General features: G+C 40.5%; 1 protein-coding gene across 4 annotated transcripts in view; it reads right to left on the bottom strand.

Moving 5' to 3' along the window:
* The window catches only part of IL15RA (interleukin 15 receptor subunit alpha), a 52,134-nt gene that overhangs the window by 13,105 nt on the left and 18,388 nt on the right, over positions 1–20,641 (bottom strand). For all 4 annotated transcript variants that reach the window (XM_066279546.1, XM_066279549.1, XM_066279547.1 and 1 more), the window contains exon 2: positions 1,487–1,681. In XM_066279546.1, coding sequence (XP_066135643.1) covers positions 1,487–1,681 — 195 coding nt within the window. The remainder of the gene's footprint in view (positions 1–1,486; positions 1,682–20,641) is intronic.

The raw sequence follows: 20,641 nt of genomic DNA, 5'->3' as shown, positions 1-20,641 counted from the left end.
CCCAACAGGCAGCAGGAGCATCGGCAGCTGCAGCAAGTCCCTCGTGTCCAGGACGCACACGGGTGACCCGCACGGACACATCCAGTGACTGCATCACAGCAGCAGAGCCTGAGCTGAGGAAACCTGAGTCTTTTACTAATGGCATGGCCGTGTCTGCCTTTTCTCCAGAGGCAGATGCTGTCCCCGCCTTCCAAGGCTATAGATATGAGCGTCCTTGAAAAGACAGTCCAGGGCAAAGGCTGTCAGTCCTCTGCATCGAGTGGAAGGCTTCCTTCCTTCTTGCCCTGCCTCTGATGTCTGCATGACAGTCACAAAGAGGGGGCACCAGGTGGTCTAAACACCAGATTCAATGAGGAAGTCCGGCTCTCCACGGAGTCCTACCCCAGAGTGCGTTTGTTATAGAACAACCTCTTCTCATCCACTTCCCCCATAGAGAGGTTGGGGACTTTCACAAACATTATATGAGCAAGTATCCAGCTCGCTGCTGGACACGCACCAAGTAAGCAATACAAGTTAAGTCAGAATTCTCTCGGAAGCTGTGTGGGTTAATCTTTATTTTTCTAGAGTGAGATTAGTATTTCTGGAAATGGCACAATGGGCTTCCACCACAATTTTATTCGGCTCCTTCTGACATGGTTATCCAGTTGTTAATAGTTTTAAAAAAATTGATTCTCCTTGTCAGGTAGCTCAGTTGGTTAGAGCGTCATCCTGATACACCAAGGTTGCAGGTTCAATCCTCTATCATGGCAAATACAAGAGTGAACCAGTGGATGCATAAATAAGTGGAACAACAGATTGATGTTTTACTCTCTTCTCCTTCCGTTTCTCTCTCAAAATTAATAAGTAAATTTTAAAAAATTGGCTTTGGTGACTTTCCCTCACTCTTATTCTGGAACACTGACTGGATACCAGATCTGGGTGACCAAGTTAAGGGAATCTGAGACCCCTGTGTCTCCCCAGTCTCCTGGGGTGAATACCAATGGAAAAGAATGGCAATCATTTCCCTTCGGGCTGTCTCCTAGGGAGAAACTGGAAAAGCCCTCTGGGAAGCAAGCATGCTGGAGCACCTTTTCTGTGGCCAAATTCTTAAAGCATTCCATAATCTTAAAGCACTGATGGCAACAATAGTTCATATTTACCAGTTTTCACTTAATCCTCCTACAAGCCACATTGTTGACATCAGGTCCATTTTCTAGATGGGAAACCTGGAGTTCTGAGATGTCAGGGTCTTCACCCAAGGTCTCACAGATTTAGTTAGGTGGCAGAGCCAAGATTTGAACCCAGAATTGTGTGACTCCCTCAAAGCCCATATATTTCCACCTCCAGGAGGTGTTGTTTAGAGGCCTATTGGTTTATTTAGCCTCAGACCTCCACACAAATCTCTTGGCCCCTCAGATGGGCTCATTTGGTGACCCACATTGCAACACTGCTATCTGTGTGTTCTTGGCAAAGGTGGGGGGAAGGACAGTACAGGACGTCTACTTACTGATGCACTTGAGAGTGGGAATTGTCCACTGGGTAATGTTTGTGTCCTCATTACGCAGGCACTTAGTCAAGCTAGAAGTACCAGCTTTACGCTTGAAACCAAAGTTACAACTATACCGCTCCCTGGAGTTCTCACTGTAACTCTTGACCTGGATGTTTGCATTTTCAATAGACGTGGGAGTAGAGCATGTGGTGCCTGCAAAAAGAAAGTACAGATAAGAGGGGAGAGATGAACAAATTTCAGCTCTTTCGGAAGTCTTCCAGAAAGAAGTCTAGCCTTAGGTGCCAGCTATCCAGCATAACTAGAGACAGAGGAGTTATCAGTGAAAACCTACTTCCCCTCATCCCACTTCCCATTTGTCCCCACCCTCAATCTCTCTCAAAGGTCTCCATCTCTCTCTTTCTCTTCTGCCTCATCCACACTAAGCCTCCAAGATCTCTTGCCTTAACAAACAGCAGTAGCCTCCAGGAAACCAGCATCATCTTTAGAAATATATGACTTCATGCCTGACCAGCTGGTGGCGCGATAGAGCATCAGATTGGGATGTGGAGCACCCAGATTCAAAACCCCGAAGTTGCCAGCTTGAGCACGGGCTCATCTGGTTTGAGCAAGGCTCACCAGCTTGAGCACAAGGTTGCTGGCTTGAGAAAGGTGTCACTCAGTCTGCTGTAATGCCCCAGTCAAGGCACATATGAGAAAGCAATCAATGAACAACTAAGGTGCCGCAACAAAGAATTGATGCTTCTCATCTCTGTCTCTTCTTGTCTGTCTCTGTCACTCTTTCTGTTTCTGTCACACACACACAAAAGAAATATATGATTTCACTAATTTCTTGACTTTTTGCTCCTCTTAGATTAACTTAAAAAAAAAAAAAATCCCTAAGTCTTCAAGGATCTTCCAGACTGGCCCTGCCTGGGGATCTATAAAGGTTCTTAGTTAAAGGGTGAGGATCACTCAACATAACTGTTCTATCATGTTTGCTCCAAACCAATATTACTGGCCTATCCTTGTTTAAGATGAGGTCCTATTCAATGCCAGAAAGGGTCTATTGCATAAAAAATAAAAAAGTAAGGTTATTTTTAGCCATTTCAAACAACTGCATGATTTTTTTTTTTTTGTATTTTTCTGAAGCTGGAAACGGGGAGAGACAGTCAGACAGACTCCCGCATGCGCCCGACCGGGATCCACCCAGCACGCCCACCAGGGGGCGATGCTCTGCCCCTCCGGGGTGTCTCTCTGCCGCGACCAGAGCCACTCTAGCGCCTGGGGCAGAGGCCAAGGAGCCATCCCCAGCGCCCGGGCCATCTTTGCTCCAGTGGAGCCTTGGCTGCGGGAGGGGAAGAGAGAGAGACAGAGAGGAAGGAGGGGGGGGTGGAGAAGCAAATGGGCGCTTCTCCTGTGTGCCCTGGCCGGGAATCAAACCCGGGTTCCCTGCACGCCAGGCCAACGCTCTACCGCTGAGCCAATCGGCCAGGGCCACAACTGTATGATTTTTAAGTTTATTTTTCAATTCCAGTTGACATACAATATTATATTAGTTTCACGGGCACAACATAGTGATTAGGCATTTATATAACTTAGGAAGTGATGAACTGATGAGTCTAGTACCCATCTGACACCATAACTGTATGATTTTAATACTCTCTTTCCCATTAATTCGGTACATTTTAGGTTTTCTTATATGTAGAGGAGGCGAGTAAGAACTAGTTTCTGAGGCAGTCTTGCCTGGTGGCTTAGAGTGGGCTGCATTGGAAGGAAAATCCCACAGACAGAAATTCTTTGCAGCATTTCCCACTGCCCTGGAGCTTGTAGGGACGTGTTGAGAAAGTTCGGCCTTCACCATTCCTGAAGTGTGTACAGATGCTGAGTGGTTCACTGGCTGAGGGGCTGGCAAAGGCCAGCAACCGAGGTTTTCAAGTAGCATCAGGCATAAAAGACTCTGGGCTGCCTGCAGCCGCCTGGGAGCTGGTTTTTTGGTTCCAGGTCTGGAAGCCTGAATCAAGTCGCTGCTGAGCAGCTGGGACATCAGCAGGCAAGGAGGGTGGGATTCAGCCAAGAGAACTGAGTGAAGTTATCTTTCTGCCAAGGAAAGTAGACAGAGGGGAGACCAAATAAAGTGGCAGTCAGATTCATACTGGAGGAGGAAGGCCCCCAGCTGTGTCTATGCCAGACGGTCAGCAAACTATGGTCCTGCAGGCTCCTTTTACCAGAAAGTTTTTATTTTTTCTCTTTTTATTGAATTTATTGGGTGAAAATGGTTAACAAAATTACACAGGTTTGAGGCGCACAATTCCACAACACATCATCTGTACACTGTGCTGTGTGTTCACCAACCCAAGTCAGGTCTCCGTCCGTGATCACTTATCCCCCTTTACCCTCCTCCCTCTCCCTCCACCCACTTCCCCTCAACAGTCACCACACTATAGTCCACGTCCATCAGTTTTTTCTTCTTTCTTTCTTTTTTGCTCAATTACTCTACCTCTCCTTACTTAGCAACTCCCCGCCGCAACCCACCAACAGCTGACAGCTTGCTCTCTGACTCTGTCTCTGTTTTGCTTGCTAGCTCATTTAGTTCATTAGATTCCACATATGAGTGAAATCATATGGTACTTGTCTTTCTCTGCCTGGCTTACTTCACTTAGCATAATGCTTCCAGGTCCATCCTTGCTGTTGCAAAGGGTAAGATTTCTTTCCTTTTTATGTTTTTATTGGAAAATAGTTAAGCTCATTTATGTATTGCCCACAGTTCCTTCCTTCCTTCCTTCCTTCCTTCCTTCCTTCCTTCCTTCCTTCCTTCCTTCCTTCCTTCCTTCCTTCCTTCCTCCTTCCTTCCCTCCCTCCCTCCCTTTCTTCTTTTTTCCTTCCTTCCTCCATCCTGCCCGCCCTTCCTTTCTTCCTTCCTTCCTTCCTTCCTTCCTTCCTTCCTTCCTTCCTTCCTTCCTTCCTTCCTCCCTCCCTCCCTCCCTCCCTCTCTCCCTCCCTCCCTCCTTTCCTTCCTTCCTCCCTCCCTCCCTCCCTCCCTCCCTCCCTCCCTCCCTCCCTTCCTTCCTTCCTTCCTTCCTTCCTTCCTTCCTTCCTTCCTTCCTTCCTTTCTTTCTCTCCCTCGTTCTCTCTCTTTCTTTCCCTTCCTTCCTTTTTATTTTTTATTTTATTTTATTTTTTTAGTGGGAGAGACAGAGAGGGACACGTAGGGACAGACAGGAGGGAAGCGAGATGAGAAGCATCAGTTCTTCATTTGTGGCACCTTAGTTGTTCATTGATGACTTTCTCATATGTGCATTGACCATGGGGCTCCAGCCAAGCCAGTGAACTTTTGCTCAAGCCAGTGACCTTTGGGCTCAAGCCAGCAACCAAGGGATAATGTCTATGATCCCTTGCTCAAGCCCGTGCTCAAGCTGGTGAGCCTGCACTCAAGCTGGATGAGCCTGCGCTCAAGCTGAATGAGCCTGCGCTCAAGCTGGTGGTCTCGGAGTTTCAAATCTGGGTCCTCTGCATCCCAAGTCAACACTCTATCCATTGCACCACTGCCAGTCAAACAGATGCTTTCACACTACAACCTCAAAGATGAGTTGCTGCAACAGAGACCAGATGGCCCACAAAGGCTAAATTATATAGTCTCTTGCTCTTTACAGGAAGTTTGCCAATGCCTGTTTATGGTAGCCTTTAAAGAACCCATTGCCCTTGTTACCAAGATCAATTGCCTTGTGATTCAGCACAAACTGGTGCAGTCCTCAGGGTAATTGAGGCTGACAAATGTAAGATAGCCCACATAAAAATAAAAACTTTCCACATGGCAAAACTCAATGAATGTCAAGAGGCAAATGACAAAATGGAAAAAAATCACATCTCATATCATATAGGGATAATTTCTTTCATTTTAAGAGCTCCTGAAAATCAGCAAAAGGAGTCCTAATCCCATGGGAAAATATATATAAACAGGTAGTTAACAGAGAAGGAAATACAGGTGGCTTTTCAATATATAAAATATTCAACCTCATTCACAATGAAGAAAGTATAAAATAAAATTGCATAAGATAGATAGATAGTGTTTCTAGCTCCCAAATTGGAAAAAAGCCAAAAGTTGATTACTATATCATGTTACTTTCATATAGCTCATACAGTACCCAATGAGGGCAATCTAAATACACATGCATTTTGACCCCACAATTCCACTTCTAATAATTTACCTTGCAGATATACCTGGATATTTATGAATTGAGTATGTACAAAGTTACTGATTATAATAGCCAGTACCTGTAAATTACCTTGTACATCCTCAGTAGGAGACTAAGGACACTGGAGTACAGCTGCACAATGGAGCACTGCTCAGCTCTTTTTTTTTTTTTTTTTTGTATTTTTCTGAAGCTGGAAACGGGAAGGCAGTCAAATAGACTCCTGCATGCGCCCGACTGGGATCCACCTGGTATGCCCACCAGGGGGTGATGCTCTGCCCATCTGGGGGTTGCTCTACTGCAACCAGAGCCACTCTAGCGCCTAAGGCAGAGGCCACAGAGCCATCCTCAGCGCCCAGGCCAACTTTGCTCCAATGGAGCCTTAGCTGCAGGAGGGGAAGAGAGAAACAAAGAGGAAGGAGAGGGGGAGGGGTGGAGAAGCAGATGGGTGCTCCTCCTGTGTGCCCTGCCGGGAATTGAACCCGGGACTCCTGCACGCCAGGCCGACGCTCAACCACTGAGCCAACCGGCCAGGGCATTGCTCAGCTCTTTAAAACAGACAAAGAAAGCTCTTTATGCATAAAAGTGAAAAGCCCTCCAAGATACACTGTTAGTTTTAGAAGAAAAGGATCAGAACATTGTATTATTAGAAGCTACCATCAGTGAAAAAAGAAGAAACAATACCTATACACCAATTTCAATCTATGCATAAAACCTTTGAAAGGATACACAAGAAACTATTAGCCTTGAAGATGAGGCAGAAAGAGGTGATGGAAGAGACTTTTTACTGGATGCCTTTTCATACTGTCTAAATTTTGGAAGGCAGCTATGCTCACCACTATACCACCAATGCTGCAGATACTGTCTAAATTTTGAACAGTGTCAACATTAAAAATGCTTCTGAAAGTTTTTGTAATATTCTGTCTATTAAGCTAGTATGTACATAAGTATTTATTATTCTTTCTTATGTGTTACATATGTGCTGATGCAAAAATAGAAATATTTAGCCACCAGTGCCATTCAGCCACTAACCAATCAAAATAGCTATTGGCATTAACCAGGACCGGGCAAGGTGACCATTGGTCACAGGTGAACCGCCACACTGATGAGAACTGGCAGGATACTAGTCATGCATATATGTTATATACTGTTTTAAATATATGAAATACTTAATAATAAAAAGGAAAGGGATTTTTTTTGTGTGTGTGTGACAGAGACAGAGTCAGAGAGAGAGACAGGTAGGGACAGACAGAAGGAGGAGAGAGAGATGAGAAGCTTCAATTCTTTGTCACAGCTCCTTAGTTGTTCATTAATTGCTTTCTCATATGTGTCTTGACTGAGGGGGCTACAGCAGACTGAGTGACCCCTTGCTCGAGCCAGTGACCTTGGACTCAAGCTGGTGACCTCAGGGACTTGAACCTGGGTCCTCCATGTTTCAGTCTGATGCTCTAGCCACTGTGCCACCGCCTGGTCAGGCAAAAAAGGAGGGAATTTTAAAGTGACTTACTGCAGGAAGTCAGAACCTTGGTTGAGGCTAGATCAACAGAAGGACAAATCATGTCAAGGTTGGGCATTTAGTTTTAGTGCATACTGTAATATATCTCTGGCTACATGAGTGTGAGAAGTGCAACATATCTTAGATTTGGGGATTTTTGCCTTTCTCTGGGTAAGTTAAGGCAGCTTGTGGTAAAATAGAGTCGAGACAGCTTCTAAGGCCTTTTGGGAGGAGTCTGGACATGCTTTTGGGGGACAAGACACAGGTTGCTCCCAGCAGATTGGATGTGACAAAGTATGCGTGAAGGGAAAGACAGGCTTTATCAGAAAATGTTACCAAAAGAAGATAAAAGCCAGAGCTAGAGTGATGAGAGTTTTTTTAAAGCTATAAAACTGTTAAAAATTTCCTTCTTCCTTTTAATTATACATTGAAATATTTGAGCAAGATTTAGACCCCACGACTTTCTTGGCTTGAAACTTAATGGCTAAACTCGGTGTCCTGGGGCTTGTCCAGTCATGTCCATTCATTTCATTTTTGTGGCACCTCTTGTAGACAGATGCTCAGTAGATCTTCAGGATAAGCCTAGGGCTGGTCTAATGGCTGGTTAGCTGACACGTAGTATTTGTCCTCATGTCTGAGTTTAGGAATGTCAGGGTCAGGCAATATTCGAGTCTGAGTCTGATGACTTAGCAACCTGAGAGTACTGTGAGCAGACTAACGGCCAAATGGATGAGGTGAACTTGGCCACCTATCCAGATTAGACTGTGTGCTAGGCCTGAAGGGGGACAGATTTGGAAAATTTGACCATCTACTGCAGCTCTGAACATCACGGTGAGGATTCTGGCACACTAATCTAATCTCCATCCATCCTGGAAAATGTCTCTGATCTCTGCCTGGGTGTTCAGGTGATGCTGATTTCTTTCTGTAGCCTTCAAATAAACCAATCTTGTCTGACTTATCCCAATAGAATCTGCTTCCTTTTGGTTGGGCAGGATCTGGGTCAGCTTTGACTAAATGGCATCTTTCTCCTTCCTTCTCACCTGCTTCCTGTGAATGGCCTGCTTCTGCCTAGAAACCTTAGCTTGCTGGAGGAGGGCCCTGACCCTCTGCCCAGGTCTTGCCCATCTTTTTCCCAGAGAGCAGTCCCTGACTTTCCACACTCTCCAGCTGATGGCTAGGTTTGGATGCCAGAGAATGGCTGTCAGAATCACCAGGATACTGACCTGACTTCCAGAATCACTATCTCCTGTACCCCTTAATACCATGTCCCATTGGTCAGGTGGGCCTCCAGATATCAAAATCAGAGGGGGCCAACTTAGAATTCAGAATGTCATTAGGACAACCTACAGTAAAGTGCCCGGCAGCCTTCAGACAAGTAGCCCACAGGGAGGTCAGCTGTCAGACCCTCCCTTTCTACTTCAGGAAGCCCTCCCCTTTAAGCTCTGTCAGCACGGGTTCAACATACGCTAGGCCTGAGCCCACCTGCACTGTGATAGCCTGGTGGGTCAGTCACTGCAGGCTTCACTTGGTCTTCCTAGTCTGGAGAGAGAAAATGGATTGTTGGTTTTGTTCTTATTTTAACCACTGACCTTTTAAAGTCTAATATTATATTTTATTATATATATAACACTGGGGAACAAAATTTCTATTGCATCCACAAAAACACTGTTCTTACCTAATTGAAGTGTGCTGATCTCAAATCTGACATTAGTTTTTCTCTGTAAGCTACAGGTTTTTTGCAATTCAAGATTTTAGGTTTTCATCTTATTGTAAAATTTTCAACATTTAGTTTAACATAATGAAGTAGAATGTCTTCTTGGGCATAATTTTTGTGAAAATATAATAATTTATATAATACAGTAAATACACTAATACACTAAAAGATATGATTGCATCAGAATTTGTCTACAATTTCAAAATAGAACATATTAAAACACTTATTTTAATCATAAAATTTGCGTAAAACTTATTTAAATTCTATTAAGGCAAAATTTGCATTTGTAGCTCTTGCTTTTGTGTACTTGTTGAGGGCAATCTCCTTCGATGCTCCAGCAGTAGTCTGCCATCACTAACAGCTCTAATATTTTCGGGAAACTTATCAAGGTGACTGTTCAGGAAGTGAATCTTAATGCTCATGTTACATCCAATGTCCCGAAAAGCCAACAGGATCCTTTGAACCAGAAGTTCATAGTTTTCTGCTTTTTTGTTGCCAAGGAAGTTCTTTGTAACTGCCACAAAAGACTGTCATGCTGCTTTCTCCACCTTATTCATCTTCCTGGCAAATTCTTCATCACATATGAGGGTTTGAATTTAAGGTCCATCAAATACACCCGCTTTTATCTTCTCAAAAGACAAGGCAGAAAAAGAAGAAATAATATGTTAAAAGCATTCACTTTCTCTACTCAAAGCCTGAACAAACTGCTTCATTAAGCCAAGTTTGATGTGAAGTGGGGGAAAAATGATCCTGTCTCGATTAACTACAGGTTCATTCACAATATTTTGCATCCCTACTTCCAGAGCTTCACATTTCGGCCACTCCTTCTGTGTCCAGTGTTTCTCCCGAGCTCGGTTGTCCCACAAACACAGAAAGCAAGGATACTTCATGAAACCTCTCTGTTGTCCTAGCAGGAAATTTACCTTTTTTTTTTTTTTTTTTGTATTTTTCTGAAGCTGGAAACAGGGACAGTCAGACAGACTCCCGCATGCGCCCGACCGGGATCCACCCGGCACGCCCACCAGGGGCGAAGCTCTGCCCACCAGGGGGCGATGCTCTGCCCCTCCTGGGCATCACCCTGTGGTGACCAGAGCCACTCTAGCGCCTGGGGCAGAGGCCAAGGAGCCATCCCCAGCGCCCGGGCCATCTTTGCTCCAATGAAGCCTCGGTTGCGGGAGGGGAAGAGAGAGACAGAGAGGAAGGAGAGGGGGAGGGGTGGAGAAGCAGATGGGCGCTTCTCCTGTGTTCCCTGGCCAGGAATCAAACCCGGGACTTCTGCACACCAGGCCGACGCTCTACCACTGAGCCAACTGGCCAGGGCAAGAAATTTACCATTTTAAGATCCACACAAATGATCCAGTTATGCTCCTTTTACTTCAGTAAGTCAAGGACAATTTTTATGTCATTGTAATCTTCTCACAGATGAGTGGAATAACCAATTGGAACTGCTGCATAAACATTACCATTGTGTAGGAGAACACATTTTAGACTTCGTTTAGAGCTGTCAAAAAATAGCCGCCATTCTGTTGGACTGTAAGTGGTAACACCTAGCTGGCTGAGAAGACTACTGATATCATGACAGTAAACAAAGTGTTTGTCTTCGGAAAAAAAGTCCACAAAAATTTGTTCAGGCTTCCTGAAATGGGCTACTTTAGCTGACACGTGAAGTACATTCTTTTCTTGAAGCCTGGAGGTTAATAACTCAGCTGCTTTCTTTGATAGGCCCAATTCTCTTACGAAGTCATTCAGCTAAACTGCTGAGGGGTTAATGACTGCTTGGCATCAGAAGAAGACCCTTCAGATTCTACAACCATTTCCTCATGCATCTTATCAAAATACACTTGATCACCATGTTCACTTTCTTTGTCCTTAGAAGAAATAAAACCATTGAAAACTGCAACTAGGTGTGTCTCAGAGTGTGGGATAGGTCGTATTGCTGAAGGAAATTAGGATATGTGATAATACACCTTTTTTTCTTGCTGATGCCCTTTGTGTGGATCAGACAGAAATAACAGTCATTGCTGTGGTCCTTAGGTTCACACCAAACCCTGGGAATACAAAAAAGCATTCCTTTGCATTTTCCTTTTGTCCAGTCATGAAGCATGTCCTCACAATTATAACACACAATATGAGGAGCCCAATTCTTGTTTCAATCGCCAAGGGGAATTTGAAAATAGGCAATATATGCATGTGTCACAAATGATGAAATATTGCGCCTTTGACGTTAAAGTGTGTAACAGCCACATATATAACAGAAGGTGTCAGGACTATTCTTACAATTACACCTACTCGAAGAAGTCATGATTCAATCTTAAAACAAAATAAGAGGGTGTTATCAGATAATAATTTTTTACATTTAAAAACAACTACAATTATGTAAAAGTGATGTTTATAAAACATTAATTGCCTTGTGGTTATGTTCAATCCAAGAGTCGTTGCCCTTTAACTCCAATTTAAAAATCAATGCATACCATTAACTGTAACAAAAAGAAATTAAAATTGCATAAAAACTAGAGCATGCACCAAAAAACGGATTTCAGATTTGGAATCAGTGATACAGACATATATAGAAAAAGTTCTAAAACTTTATGCAACAGAAAATGAAAAAAAAAAATTGTTCCCCAGTGATAATCTGTGCCATCCTTTATCATTCCATACTGAGAGTCTCCATGTTCTCTTTTCACTTATGTGGCTTCTATAGTGGGCTCAAACATTTTCATTTCCTCTTCAATGGGATAATAGGATATACATCATTTTAACTTACTAATTTCCTAAAAGGAAAATACTTCCTACTAATTTCTATGAACAAAGCAAGCTGGGCCAGATACTGAGTAAATTAGTGATTGTTTACAGCTTGTGTAGAATTTCTCCCAAGTCCATCTGTGCTGTCAAACCTGCAGGTAAAGGTCTAAAGTCACTGTCATCTGTCCTTTTCAACTTGAAAAATCTATAGGAACCAGTCATCATCAGTGAGTGAAAGAAACTCAGTCTGGGTTTTGGATGAGAAAGAAGTTACAACTACGGAAAGGCAAAGGGGATGAGTAGAATGTGTCCTATGATGTTGGAATAGAATTGAGGTTGGAGGTATCAGTATGTAATTAACATGTGTTACACATGTGTGTACAAGAGTCCATGTGTGCCTGTGAGTGTGTACATGCACGTATGTACCTGTGCAAGTGTGTGTATATGTGTATGCTAACTCTGTCCTCTGACAGTGCCTAGAAGCAATAACATACTAGCAGCAAACATATTTGTTACTCAGATCTTGGTCTCTACAAAAAGAGACCATGGTTCCTGGGAGAAAAGGATGATTCCAGGGTTAGGACATGAGAAGCACACATGAGTATGGACTATCTCATATCAGAAAGGAAGGAAATGCTCAAAGAATGATGGAACCATGTCAAAGGGGTATAGTGACCACGTTGAACCACCTCTTGCTGGCCATACCTGGGGGAATTTGAGTATTAAAACAAGATTGTAGCCCTGGCCAGGTGGCTCAGTGGTAAAGAGTCAGCCCAGTGTGGATGGCCCAGGTTTGATTCCCACTCAGTGCACACAGAAGAAATAACCATCTGCTTCTCCTTCCCTGCCCACCCTTCCCCTCCTGCAGCAATGGCTTGATTGGTTCAAGCACATTGGTCCTGGGCACTGAGGATGGCTTTGTGGAGCCTCCACCTCTAGCACTAAAAAATATCTTGGTTGCAAGCATGGCCCCAGATGGGCAGAAGATAGGCCCCAGACAGGGGTTGCCGGGTGGGTCCTGGTAGAAATGCATGCAAGAGTCGTCTATTTCCCCTCTTCTCACTTGGAAAAGAAGGGGGTGAAAAACAAGATGGTAAAAGATTATAGGAAAAATAAAATTATAGAAGTTTGTACTAATATATAAATGAGTAGGGAAGAAGAGAAAGCCCTTCTTATAATAGATCAAAATTAACATTACCAATATTGGGACAAATCAGTATCATATGCCTCCTGATCCAATTCACTGAGAAAGACAGCATCACTTCTGTGGTATTCCCCCAAATCCATAACCTGAATTAGGAAACACCTGAGGAACCTAAACTGAGGGACATTCTAAAAATAGTTAGCTTGTATTTAAGATCAAGAAAGATAAAAAAAAAAAGGCGGAGGGAATGTTCCAGACTAAACGAGGTTAAAGAGACACTACAACTAATGTAACGTGGTTAAAGACATCGAGACAAATGACAAAATTTGAATATGGATTGAGTATTAGATAATAGTATTGTGTCAAGGTTAAATTTCCTGATTTTAGTAATTGTTCTTTAATTATGTTGTTTTTTAGGAAGGTATGTAAGAGAATGTTGAATGTTGCTCTTAGGAAATACAGACTGAAGTACTTAGGCATAAAAGGACATAATGTCTCCAAATTACTTTTAAATGCTTTAGGAAAATGTATGTAAGTGGAGAGGGGAAATGATGAGGTAAATGGGCAAAATGTAAACAGTTGGTGAAACTGGGTAAAAAGATAGTCAGAAGGTCTTTGTACTACTCTTGCAACTTTACTATAAGTTTAAGGTTATAACAGAATAAATAAGTTAAAAAATAAAGTTAGTATCCAAATAAAAACCACTTGATGAGTGGCATTTGGGACCCTTTTTAGGATTCCTCTTGAAGGAAACTCTAAGAGCCACTAAAAACTTAGGCCAAGATTATACATGTTTGGTCAGGAACATTTTCTTTTAATTTCCCTAACTGCGGTTTTTATAGTGCTAATTTTTCCTCTTTTCTTGTCCAGTATTCACAGCTTTTAGGGTTCCTTTTTTTTTTTTTTTTCATTTCCAGGATCCAATAGTGGTGTTTCCACTCTTCCTGCATTTGGTGTTTGACTGTGGCTTTGGTTCACTGTGTGCATTCAGCATTCCCATGTAGGAGCTTTTGTTCTGCTGTGGGAACTTTGCTCCTAATTATCTTTATCTTCATCTTGGGCCTTCGATGCTAGTGTTCTCAAATGTGAGCGTGCATCAGAGCCAGCTTCAGGGCTTGTTAAAACACAGAGTGCTGGGTCCTCCTCCCAGGGCTCCTGAGCCAGTAGGACTCAGGATGGCTGCTTGTTCATACCTTTCTTAGGTAATGGCATTGGTGCCATCAGTGACGGTTTCTTTTACAGGTTCCTCTTGATGTGCTCTTCTCAATTTCTTTTTGAATACTATTAAATTAGATCTAATTCTCCCTCTTCTACCTCAAATTCCTCCCATCACCAATGTGTGTGTGTGTGTGTGTGTGTGTGTGTTTAGGTTGACGTACCATGGTTTTAGCTTCATACTACCAAAATCTTAAAATCTTAAATTGGCATCAGTGATGCTCTGCTGTATATTAATATAGCTGGGAAACTACTTAGAGGTTGTGGGAGTGGCAGGGAATGCTCATAAAACTCAATGCTAGAAATCTGACAGTAGAACAGAACAGATAGTTCCATAAAAATGCTAGACTCTGCTCTATGATAAAATGTTCCTTCCTTCTGAAGGAACTGGAATTGACCTTGAATCTTTGGACCTTTCAGGTAATATTATGTTATCAGTGCCTAGACGGTCTCCATCTAGCCACAGATCAGTGATTCCAGAGAATATGAAAGGCATGAGGTTCCTAGGGGAAAAGGTTAAGTGAAGACTGGATTTATTTGATAGGAATATATTTAACTGGAGTTTCCTACCTGGCCCTTTCCTTCCATATGCTAAACCTGCTCTTTGAAGCTGTTAGCATCATTGTCTTGGGCCTGGAGGAACTTGTGAGATCACAGAGTCGAGCTCTCAGCTTCTACAGGACTAGTGGACCCTGTTATGGTTATTCTGAAATCTCAGAAAGGAAGTCTAAGAGCCTCTACCTAACTCCAAACACCACACACACAGTCACTTGCAAACCAATCCCTTTAGGATTGCAAAGACACTGCTCTAGCCTTATTTCTACTCAGCATAATGTCCTTAGCATAACCCATATCATAGTATATTGCACAATATCCTTCCTTTTTAAAGTTGAACAATATTACATTGTATGTATATATATACCACATTTTGATTATCCATTCACCCATCGATGTATATGTAAGTTTCTACATCTTGTCTATTGTGAATAATGCGGCTATGAACATGAATGTACAAATATATCTCTTTGAAACCCTACTTTCAAATCTTTTGGGTATATAACCAGAAGTAGAATTGCTGGATCATATAGTAATTCTATTTTTATTTTTTTGAGAACCTTTATTCTGTTTTCCACAGTGCCTGTGTCATTTTACAGTCCTACCAACAGTGTACAAGGGTTTCTAATTCTCTACGTCTTTGCCAACACTTTTTAAAAAAAATAGTAGCCATCCCAATGGTGTGAAGTGTATCTCATTGAAATTTTTATTGCATTTCCCTAATGATTAGAGATGTTAAGAATGCTTTTTGACCATTTTTATATCTTCTTTGGAGATTCTTGTTCTTGACTTATTTTTGAATCAGGTTGTTTTTGTTATTGTTGCTATTGAGTTTTAGGCATTCTCTATATATTCAGGATATTAATCCCTTATTAGATACATGATTTGTATAAAATTTCCCCCATTCGGTGGGCTGATTTTTACTGTTGATAGGGTCTCTTGATATACAAAATTTTTACTAAATCCTATATGTCTATTTTTCCTTTTGTTACTTTTGCCTTTTGTGTCATATCCAAGAAATCATTGCCAAATCCAATGTCATGAAGAGTTTTTCTTATGTTTTCTTCCTTTTTACAATGTATATAACATAAATTTGAAATGTTTTTGAGGTAACATTGTTTAATAACATTATACAAATTTCAGGTGTACATTATAATTCAATATCTGTATACACTATTATGTGCTAACCACCAAAAGTCTACTTTTCTTCCATTACCATGTATTTGTCCTCTCCCTGCCCTCCTTCCCTTCTTGTAACCACCATTCTATTGTCTGTATCTATGAGTTTGTTTTTGTTTTGTTTTGTTATAAAGAAAAGGTGATATACACACACACACAATAGAATACTACTCAGCTATAAAAAAGGTAAAATAATACCATTTGCAACAACATGGATGGATCTTGAAGGTATTATGCTAAGTGAAATAAGTCAGATGGCAAAGGACAAAAACTATAATTTCATTCATATATGAAATATAAAACTAAAAAAAGAACTATGTTTTCTTCTAAGAGTTTTATTGTTTTAGGTCTTACATTTAAGTCTTTGATCCATTTTGAGTTATTTTTTTGTATACAGTATGAGATAAGGTTCCCACTTCATTCTTCTGCAGGTGGAAGTCCAGTTTTCCCAGTACCACTGGTTGAAAAGACTTTCCTTTCCCAACTGAATGTCTTTGGCATCACTGTCAAAAATAATGTATCCATATATATGATGGTTTATTTGGTGGCTCTGTATTCCATTGGTTTATATGTCAGTTTTTATGACAGTACCACACTGTTTTGATTACTGTAGCTTTGTACTAAGTTTGAAATCAGGAAGTATAAGTCCTCCAGTGTTCTTTTTCTTCTTCAAGATTGTTTTGGCGATTTGAGATTCCATATGAGTTTTAGGATGGGTTTTTCTGTTTCTGAAAAAAAATCATTAGGATTTTGATAGGGAGTGCTTTGAATCTGTATATCGCTTTAGGTAGTATCAACATTTTAACAGTATTAACTTTCAGCAATGTTTTATACTTTTTATTGTACAAATCTTTTACCTCCTTGGTTAAGTTTATTCTTAAGTATTTTTATTATTTTTGATGTTATTAAAAATGGAATTGTTTTTGTAAATTCCTTTTTCATCACTGTGTAGAAGTGCAGCTTATCAACTTTTGTCTTGCTACATGAATTAATTTATTAGTTCTAACAGTTTTTTGTGTAAAATATTTAGAGTTTTCTATATATCAGATCATAAATTCTGCAGAGATAATCTTATTTCTTCCTTTTCAATTTGTATCCCTTTTATATCATTTCTTTGACTAATTACTCCAGCTAGAATGTCTAGTACCATGTTGAATAGAAGTGGTGAAAGCAGGCATTTTTGCCTTGCTCCTGATCTTAGAGGAAAAGCTTTCAGTTTTTCACCACTGAGTATGATGCTCACTATGGATTTCCATGTATAGTTTTATTATGTTGAGTTAGTTGCCTTCATTTTTAGTATTTTTATCATAAAAGTGTGTTGAATTTTATCAAATGCTTTTTCTGCATCAGTTGATATGTTTTCTCCCTTTATTCTGTTAATGTGGTATATTACATTGATTAGTTTTCATATGTTGAATCATCCATTCATTTCATAACTAAACCCCACTTGGTCATGGTGTATAATTCCTTTAACATGCTGCTGAATATAGTTTGCTAATATTCTGTTAAGTATTTTTGTATCAATGTTCATAAGGAATATTGGTGTGTAATTTTCTTATAGTTTCTTTGTATGGCTCTGGTATCAGGATAATACAAGCCTCAGAGAATGAATTAGAAAGTATTCCCTTCTCAATTTTGGGGAAAAGTTTGAGAAGGATAAATGTTTAGTAGAATTCATAAGTGAAGTCATTAGGTCCAAGACTTTTCTTTGTATGGAGATTTTGATTATTGATTCAATCTCCTTACTAGTTATAGATCGGTCTAGTCAGATGTTATAGTTCTTCATTATTTAGTCTTGGTAGATTTTATGTATCTGGGAATTTGGTTCCATTTTATCTAGGTTATTCAATTTGTTAGTGTAGAATTGTGCATATTGCTCTCTTATAATCCTTCCTATTTCTGTAAAATTGATAGTAATGCCTTCACTTTCATTTCTGATTTTAGTAATTTGAATCTTTTCCCTTTTTTTCTTAGTCCATCTAGCCAAATTTGTTGATCTTTACAAAGAACCAACTTTTAGTTTCATTAATTTTTCTCTATTGTTTTCCTAATCTCTATTTTGTTTATTTCTGCTCTAATTTTTATTATTTCCTTCCTTCTGATAATTTTGGGTTTACTTTGTTGTTTTTCTAGTTTCTCGAGGTAGAAAGGTTGCTGGGTTAACTTTTTCTACATCTTCCTTTAGTTTTTTAAGATAATTGTTTTGAAGTCTTTCTAGTATGTTTGCCATCAGGTTTTTCTTGGGGATAATTTCTATTGACTCATATTTTCTTTTGAATGAGTCATACTTTCCTGTTTCTTTCTAAGACTTCTTTCTATGTGATTTGATGTTGTTGTGGATGAAAACTGGACATTTGAATCTAATAATCTGCAAATCAGGTTTGCCCCATCTCAAGGTTTACTGCTTTTGGTATTTTAAAAAATTGTTGTGCCTGTCCTGTGGTGGTGCAGTGGATCAAGCATCAACCTGGAATGCTGAGGTCGCTGGTTCAAAACCCTGGGCTCGCTCGGTCAAGGCACATATGGGAGTCGATGTTTCCTGCTTCTCCCCTCCTTCTCTCTCTGTCTCTATTTCTCTCTCTGTCTCTATTCACTAAAAAATGAATAAATAAAAATAAAAAATAAATAAAACACACACACACACAAAATTGTTGTAGGCTGTCAGTGTGATAAGGGTCAACCTGTGATGTAAACTGAAGATCTTAGGTCTTGTCTGAATTTTTCCGTGGGCTTGCATAGCCACTTTCTAATTTTTCCTGGATATGCAGTTGTTTCTGAATGTCCTAGTTGTTAATATCTAGCTTCCAAAAGAGGAAAAGGGGAAATATGGAGGGGTATGGGGAAAGGCTCCCAGCTCTTTAACCCTTTAGTAGTGAGTTTTTTTCATGCTCACTGACCCCTGGGAGTGAGTTTTTCTTTTTTTTAAAAAATGAAATTAGTTCCAGTTACAGTTTTATTAACTTAAAATCATGTTTGTTTGATAACCAATTTATGGAAACAAGAAGAACATACATTTGCCTTTTTTTTTAATGTTGCCTTATACATGTACAATCATATTCTGGATGGTCAGGAGGCACGAGGATGTACATGAACGTTCGTACTACTCAAAGGGTTAAGTCCCCTGGAAGTCACTTCAGTTGGTCTGAAATGTGCTTGCGGAGACAGAGAGAGGTGCAACAACAATGGCTACCCACCTCTTTGGTGGCACTTCTGTGATCAGAGGCACTGATCAGTGATGACAACACAGGTGCTTTACATATGTAGAACAAGGTTCTTTTTTGCCCACCCTGGCTCCACAAGCTATGTGCATGCTGCTCCAGGAGCACGTGCATAGCTGCCTATCACATGCCTGAGGGTAGAGAATAGGTAGTTGCTATTGTATTAAGACTTAAAGTTAACCACAGTTGATTACAATTTACCATCCAAGTCTTCCCTGGAATTTGCAAATCTTCAATAGACTTAAAGAGTTCCAAGATTGTTATATCAGACAGAATCTGTCAGTGCAGTTATTGTCTAGGTAAATAAATAGATTCCTGATGCTTCCTACCCTACCATCTTTCCAGAATTCTAGTTTACCCTACTGTTTTGAATGAATGGTTCCCTGGGGACACAATTCTAGGCAGATGGCTTTTCTTCTCAGCCTTTGAATCTTTCTGGCATTTATTACCATTGCTCTGAAAAGCTCACTTTGTGTCTAATTATTGTTTCTCTGTCAGTAATCATCTTTTCTCTCTGGATACTTAAGATCTTCTTTTGTCTCTGGTGTTCTACACATTCATTACAGTGGTTCTTGGTATGGATTTCTTTTTATTTATCTTGCTTGGTGATGTTTATGAAATTTGACCTTTTGTGTCTTTGATGGCTTTGACCAGTTCTGGAAAATAGTCAGCCATTATCTTCTTGATTATCATCTCTACTTTGTTGTCCTTCTTAAGCTCTTTGGGAACTCTGGTCCTATTATTCTTATCCTATCTGTCTTATTCAGTTCTGGCTACTATAACAAAATACCATAGGCTGGGTGACAGTAAGTATTAGTTTATCACATTTCTGGAGACTGAAAGTCCAAGACTAGGGTGTCAGCATGGTAGGGTTCTTGTGAAAGCCTTATTTCTGGTTTATAGACCACTGCCTTCTTGCTGTATCCTCACATGGTGGGGAGAGTGAGCTCTGGTCTCTTTCTTTTCTTATAACGGTACTAATCTCAACATGGCTTCATCCAAAGTTCATCATCTGAACTGAATTATCTCCCAAAGGCCCCACCTCCAAATACCATCATATGGGGTTAGGGATTCACCAAATGAATTTGAGGTGACACAGACATTCAGTGGGTAGCTCTATTTTTCATGTCTTTTAATTTTCTCATTGGTTTGAGAAAGAGAGAGTTAGAGAGAGAGGAAGGGAGAGAGAGAGAGAGAGGAGCATCAACTTGTTGTTCTACTAAGTTGTCTGTTTAGTTGTGCACTCACTGGTTGCTTCTTGTATGTGCCCTGACCGAGGATTGAACCCATAACCTTGGCATGTGGAGACAATACTCTATTCATTAAGCAACCCAACCAGGGCCTATCTTTCATCTTTTAAACTTTCCTACTCACCACCTGTTTCTCTATGCTATACCCTGAATGATTTCTTCATAACTATTACTAAGCTATATTCTAGTTTAGTAATTTCTCTTTACCTGGCTATAATTTGTTGTTTAGCTTCTCTATTGATTTTTTGAATAAGTATTTAAATATTATTTGCAGTTGATTATATCTGTTTATTGTTGACAAGCATTTACCAGATTAGGTCAATAATCAGAGAATTTGTATTTGAGTCAGGATAGCTGCCTAATAGTATATATACACTGTACTCCTCATCGCTCTCTTCCTCCACTGTACATTATGTATTTTAAAAATTTATTTACTATTATTTTAAAATACTTTATTTTTGACTTTACATA

This window comes from Saccopteryx bilineata, chromosome 5, assembly GCF_036850765.1.
Source record: "Saccopteryx bilineata isolate mSacBil1 chromosome 5, mSacBil1_pri_phased_curated, whole genome shotgun sequence".
Taxonomy (NCBI): Eukaryota; Metazoa; Chordata; class Mammalia; order Chiroptera; family Emballonuridae; genus Saccopteryx; species Saccopteryx bilineata.
This window is presented reverse-complemented; position numbering and strand designations above follow the sequence as displayed.